Source organism: Cibotium barometz, chromosome 14 (assembly GCF_041138505.1).
Source record: "Cibotium barometz isolate CiBa-2024 chromosome 14, ASM4113850v1, whole genome shotgun sequence".
Taxonomy (NCBI): domain Eukaryota; kingdom Viridiplantae; phylum Streptophyta; class Polypodiopsida; order Cyatheales; family Cibotiaceae; genus Cibotium; species Cibotium barometz.
In genome coordinates, this window is record NC_141059.1 from 10,867,123 (window position 1) to 10,874,167 (window position 7,045).

General features: G+C 41.6%; 1 protein-coding gene across 1 annotated transcript; it reads left to right on the forward strand.

The window, feature by feature from the left end:
• Nucleotides 1–1,331: 1,331 nt before the first annotated feature.
• On the forward strand, nucleotides 1,332–4,572 carry LOC147631661 (protein KINESIN LIGHT CHAIN-RELATED 1-like). Its single transcript, XM_086808178.1, has 3 exons — nucleotides 1,332–2,759; nucleotides 3,029–3,912; nucleotides 4,082–4,572. Exons 1-3 carry the CDS (start codon nucleotides 1,797–1,799, stop codon nucleotides 4,302–4,304), a joined length of 2,070 nt encoding a protein of 689 aa, XP_086664304.1. The 5' UTR covers nucleotides 1,332–1,796; the 3' UTR covers nucleotides 4,305–4,572.
• The last annotated feature ends 2,473 nt before the right edge of the window (nucleotides 4,573–7,045 follow it).

Sequence of the window (7,045 nt, forward strand, 5' to 3'; positions counted from 1 at the left end):
TATAACGGGGATGAGCACTCACTTATGTTTTCGTCCATTATATATTGGGTAGTTCTACTTTGGCATGCATAAAAAAAGACATGCCTAATACTTGGATGTGGATATGAAAAGATTGGATATCTTAGTTAGGAGAAGTGATGAAACTTTGAGAAATTCTTTGAAAGTGATGTTGCACTGTAACAAAAATTATCATGTGATATATTAGCAATTTTCTATGCTTACTTGTCCATTGTAGTCCCTCCATATAAGACTATTCAAGCATAATTTCAAGGATTGAAATACTATAGCAATAAACAAATTTGTGATGTATACATTAGTTTACCTAAGAGTGCATGCTCCCTGTTTTACACTTTTTAAGTGACCAAAAGAATGGAAAGGTTGATACACAACTATCATTGCTTTTGAATTTTAATGATCCAAACATGCATAAATATAAAGACTTTGTTGTTGCTTTGGTGATTTGAGAAGAAATTTCACAAAATTTATAAACTAAGAATAGACGATGAAAAACCATGTTCCTACATAAGGGAAGAAAAGCATATTAACAACAAATGATATTAGGGGCATCATATTAGTGAACCATGATTGATTTTTTAATAAAATCATGCTATTGATAGTGACCCAAAAATGTCATTCAACATGCCATTGCCACCTAGGGCATGCACGAAACATACAGAACCTAGCCCCAATATTCTACTGTGATTATGGATGCCTTAATTGTTCTGTACTCTCTCTCTCTCTCTCTCTCTCTCTCTCTCTCATTTGCATACATATGCACATCTCAAAAAATCATGACCAAAGAGATTTATCTTATCTAACACTTGTTGAGATTCATTGTCTATAAACTCTGACACTATAGCCATGGAGCTCTGGCTCGAGTGGTAATGGGCTTAGGCTTAGAAAATGTACGTCGTAGCACCTCAAAAGATCCTCCCATAAAAAGAAACTATGACACGATATAACTGGTAGTAGTTGGAGGGATATGGATTCTAGTAAATACTCAAGGTTTGTTTGAATGACACTAGGGCAAGTGGCCTAGTTGGTGCTTGTTTTGAGAGAAAAGCATGATGCAATGCCGGCTCCAACATAGAAAAGACACAAAGTTTAAGGAAGAGGCAACTAGAGAGGCTCTAGAGGGAAAGCATTTAATGTAAAGTTCTAGGAGAAATGTGCATTGTGTAGATTATCAATGCCACCTACACTAGAGTCAAATACAAGGAGGAGGTCAAGGGAGCCTTTTAAAAAAAGTGGGAATAATAGTAGAAAAATGGCATGGGCAGGTAAGCATTGGGTGGCAAGGCAAATATCTAGGTGGAGAAAAATGTTTGAAAAAGTGAGGATTTTGAAGAAGATTTTAAAAAAAAGAGTGTGTTTTTTTTTTTTTTTTGGGGACAAAGCAGAGGAGTCATGAGAGGAAAGCTTTTGCATGGGGTGATGGGACAGTGGCGATGGCAAAGCAAAAACAAAGCAGCGTGCTTTGCTTTGCCTTTTGCCTTGTTGTTGCTTGCTATTGCTGCCACTGCAGAGAAGCCAGCCTTTATGCACTCCCTCCAAGAACACAACACAACAGAACAGAAAAGAAATCCATTCCCTCCATAGCTATGCTTTCCTTGCTTTTTTGAATCTGCCATAGCCATCTTCCCTCTGCTCTTGAAGCTGCCGTAGCCACCATCTCTCCTTTGCTCTCGAAGCTCCCAGTGCATCTTTCCTTCCATTTTAAGGCTGTCACAGCCATCTTTCTTTGCATTTTCAAGCCGCCGTAGCCATCGCATTTGCCAAGCTTTTGCAGGCCCTGCATGGTACCTCGTTTTCCGAAAGACATGCCTGGATTTTCCATGGAAACCTCTCAACCTCACCCCAGCTCTCCTGGTTATTACAGAAGAACCAGAGCGGAGCATGGCCTCAGAGTATCAAGAAGCACAAAAAGCTCAGAAAGCTTCACTAGTAGCCCTAGGGCGGCAGCAGCAGCAGCAGCAGCCCCCCCTCGCCAATACAGTAACTCCAGGCAATCTTCTTTAGAAAGCCTTGAACACGAGGTTAGGGTTGCTCCTGCGAGGATCTTCACCAGGCAACAGCAGAGAACCGTGGAGCAGACGGAAGCAACGGGGAGCGATGGCTATGGCGTGGATGAAAGGACGCCTCACAAAGGAGAACGCAGGTATGTTGAAAAGCCCCCCAGAAGCACGTCCTCCTCCTCAGAGAAGGTTAGGAAAACCAGATCACGCACCGCTCACCATCGCCGTAGCAACAGCAACGACAGTTCCTCAGTTGGAAACGATCATCTCTCTGTGGTCGATGAGGAGGTTCTGTCAAACCCTAACAGTCAGGATCTAGGACCCCTGCTGCTCAGGTTGGCCACCGCCTTGCATCTCTCAGGAGAAAACTCCTTAAAGGCCCTTGAATGTGCAACCAGAGCTGCTAAATTCCTTGAGAAAGCTGCAGGGGGTAAGCCTAGTTTGGACCTTGTCATGAGTTTGCACATCCTGGCAGCAATCTACTGTAGGTCAGGTCAGTTTGAGGAAGCCATACCCATCCTGCAGCGTGCCATTACCATACCTGACCTCCAAGAAGGAGTGGACCATGCCCTTGCTGCATTTGCTGGGTACATGCAGCTTGGCGACATTCTAGCATTGCGTGGCCAGCATGATAGTGCCCTTACCTGCTACAAAACTGCCTACCAAATTCAGAGAGATGCACTCGGAGAGATGGATCCTCAGGTTGGTGAGACATGCAGCTACCTTGCAGAAGCATACCTCAAGGTATTTGAAATTTACCTGGTTTAACAGTGTCTTGTTTTCTCCTGTGTCTCTGGATGCATTTGTTGGAGAAATATTCTCAACAAAAGCATACATTTTTTCTTTTTTATTTCTCTGCTGCCCCCATTTGATTTGCAGTGACGACTATCGAAAAATTTATCTGGTCTCCCTGATAGGAGTTTAAATTTTGTTGGTTTACATAGACCAAATCAATTCTATTTTATCTTATCTGCCTGTTGATAGTGTGTGTCTTCTTCTGCTTGGATCTTCAGGCTTTGCAGTTTCAGCAAGCAAAAGAATATTGTGAACATGCACTCAAGATTCACAGTGCTCACAGTCAGCCAGGGTCTCTAGAAGAAGCAGCAGACAGAAGGCTTATGGCCCTAATTCTTAGTGGAAAGGGAGACCATGAAATGGCTCTTGAGCATCTGGTGCTAGCTAGTGTCGCTCTGAGGTCGAATGGCAAGGATGTGGATGTGGCTGCAGTTGATTGCAGCATTGGAGATGCTTATGTTGCATTGGGTCGATTCGATGAGGCCATTTTCTCCTACCAAAAGGCTCTCACCTTATTTAAGTCAGTAAATGGAGATACCCATACTTCTGTGGCCTCAGTCTATGTTAATCTAGCGGTGCTTTATATGAAAATGCGAAAGCATAAAGAATCTAAGAGCTACTGTGAGAGTGCCTTGAGAATCTATGGCAAACAGAATGCAGGGCACTCTCCGGATGAGCTAGCCAATGGTTTGACAGAAATAGCATCTGTATTTGAGAGTATGAATGAACGAGAACAAGCATTGTTTCTTCTCCAACGGGCTCTTGATATTTTAGAAGCCTTGCCAGGCCAGCAAAGTGCTGTAGCAGGTGTGGAAGCACAAATGGGTGTTCTGTACTACTACCTGGGGAAATTTGAAGAGGCATTCATGGCTTTCAAGAGTGCAGTTTCAAAGCTGCGGTCTGGAGCTGAAAAACGATCGGCCCAGTTGGGAATTGTTCTTAATCAGATGGGGCTTGCATGTGTGGGGCTGAATGAGATCTGGCATGCTGCAGACACTTTTGAGGAATCCAGACACATCTTAGAAGAGATTTATGGTCCACACCATGCTGAGACCTTGGCTGTTTGTAGCAATCTGGCAGGTGCATACGATGCATTGGGCAGGTTTTACTTCTTCTCTCTTTGGTGTAGATGCTATATCTAGCAGTTCATTTTCTGTGTGTGTGTGTTTTGATGGGGAGGGGGGGGTGCTCCTTAAAAGTTACAGATTGTGCAGTAAATGCAAAATAGAGGACCTGATGTGCCTCATTGATAATTGTTGTGTAATGTACAGGTCAGATGAGGCTATCTGTCTCCTTGAACACATCCTTGAAGTAAAGGAAGAGAGACTGGGAACAGTGCATCCAGAAGTTGAGGAAGAAAGAACCAGACTGTCTGAATTACTCAAAGAGGCAGGGCGTTCAAGAGTCAGAAAGACAAATACCCTTGAAGAACTGCTGCTAATATCAAATGCTGACAGCTCAAGGTATCAAACTAAGAAGGTTGCTCAAAGCTGATAGTGTGCATTGTAAAGCTTTCGTGAACCCGGGTGAAAGCCCCCCTACTTTTCACTTATTGTACAGCAATATCACGTGGGGGCTTCAAACTGGCACTCGTAAAATGAAATGGTCGTTAAAAACATGGATGACCACTAGTAAACAGGTCATGACTTGGGTCTTGCTTTTAAAGTTTTGTCTCCAAGCATTGCCTCGTGTGTTGATTTGTTAAAACTGTTTAAGAACTATTTTTTGGTAAGGTTGAGTAACCGAGGTTACAATTGAAATCCATGTGTAGGCTGAAAATGAAAGAGTGAGTTTGGTTGTCCTTGCTTAGATGTAATACGTTGGATTTTCTTGAAGATAGAGCAGTGATCCTGTCTACACTAGCATGCCACTAGAGCATTGATCTCTGGGAGTAACTGCATTATCAATGATTGCAAAATTAGATTAACAATGTGAAGGATCTTTGAAGTTTTCGATGCAGGATTGAATTCAGTAAAAAAAAAAGGGTAGCCAGTAATTATCTTTGTCATATTCAAATTTTGTGAAGAACCCTGATCAGAGTAGCAGAGTCGTGGCCTTCGTCAATTACGCTGTAACCTCTAGGAACACTTTGGAGGGAAGATTAATCTCACTATTTAAATTTGCCGGATGCAAGGCTTCTAAACAATTGATCCCAAGTTTCACTTGCCTCAGATTGTAATCAAGCATGTCATGTGAAAGCGTAGATAGGTGGAGCACATCATGTGGGTGATGTCATGTACTCCCCCCCGCATGAAAATGATGCATCACTACTTTCACCCACGTATGAAAGTGATGCATCGCTATGATGTGACAAAGATATGCAGAAAATCCGGGGTTTAAAATTGAGACTTTAAGCACGTCGTAGGTATTTGAAATGGTTTTCAAAAATATATTTTTGACCATACACCTCGATGGGTCAACACAACCTGTAGCCATTAGAAATTCTATTTTGAAAAATTCAAGACATGAAATTGTTTATTCATTAATTAATATGAGGGTTTGAAATCTAAGGTTAGCGAAACTTTTTAACGTCGATGTGTGTTGTTTCTCATCCCATCTATGCATGCTCTTCATTTCCTCCCCTAGCCGCTCACACTTGGTTGTGGCCACCGAATAAAGAGAATGTGGGGAGAGGGAGAGTTTGATCTCCTTACAAATAAACACACATGAGAGAGCAAGACATAAGAAAGAGATGGATGGTTGAATTTTCTTCTATCTTCTTCTCTTCTCTATAACAATTAACATAAAGAGATACGTACATACTATAGGGAAATATAGTATACAATGGTTAGTCCATAGTGTGAACTCCACTATGAGTTGGGGTTATAATTATGTCATAACTCTAGTACTTCAAAGTGGTTATCATAGAGCTTATTGTTCACAACTAGTGGTACATCAACCATAATCTCACCAATTGTAGTAGGCATAAGTATGGAAGCTATCACTTGGGTGGGTCATCAATGTTCGCAACACTAGTTAAGCTCAATATTTCAACATTTCTTCTCGAGCTTAACTCCACACATTGCACTCCATGTAAGCTCCTAAACCTATGGAGCTTCTCTGTGCCAAGTACCTTCGTGAAGATGTCATCCACCAGATCTTCTATCTAGACCTACATCAGAACTTTCTCTCTTATAAAGTGATGATGCACCTCAATGTGCTCGTCCTAGCATGATACATTGGGTTATTGGCCAGCTCTATGCTACTCATGCTGTCACAATAAATGATAGCGATGGGCTTTATCTATATCACCAAGTAGCTTTTGAAACCAAGTTACCGCACAAGTTGCCATAGCAACGCTCTTGTACTTGACACGGTAATTGTCGGCTGTTTCTTGCTACTCTAACTCAAAACACTACTCCCAAAAGAAAACATAAATGCAACGGTAGATCTCCTGTATGTGACACTATTCGCCTAATTAGCATTTGTGTACATATAGCTGTATCTTTGTACCAGTCTCATAGAAAAGTTTATAATCAATTGTGGACTTTATGTATCTGAGAATCCTTCTAGCCATATCCAAGTGGCTTCTTAGGAGCCTGCATAAAGTGACTCACAAGTCCAATAACATAGCTCAAGTCTGGCATAGTAATGGTTATGTATATTAAGCTACTCAATATGCGCCTATACATAGTGGGATCTTCCAAAAGCTCACATGTATCTGTGGAAAGCTCTGCGTTCCACTCCAATGGCACTAAAATAGGCTTACAGTCTATCATACCGTACTTAGATAACATGTTCAAGGCAAACTATCTCTGTAATAATAAAATGCCATGAGGTGATCTCACCATCTCTGTGTCCAAGATCGCAGCTCACCCAAGTCCTTCATCTCAAACTTTTGCTTCAAAAGCGACTTAACATCATGTATGTCAGCATCACTATCACTAGTGATAATCAAGTCATTTACATAAAAATGACTAGTAGCATAGTCTCTTTATCTAATAAAGTAAAAAATTTACATTATATATCTGCTTTCAAAGCGGTCAGAGATGCCTTCATTCTCGAATTTGCACCCTACGGGCCCAAATGGAGCCCTATCATCCGATTGTTTCAATTGGAACAAAAACCAGAGGAAACATTACGCGACTATATTGCACACATCAAGTACCTCGATTTGTTGCAAAGAGGGAAAAATTGAGTGATAAGCAATTAATGGACCGGTTCCTCTTGGACTTGCATAATCCAAGGCTTCACGACCACATGTTGGTCAAGGACCCCTCCACCTTTAATCAGGC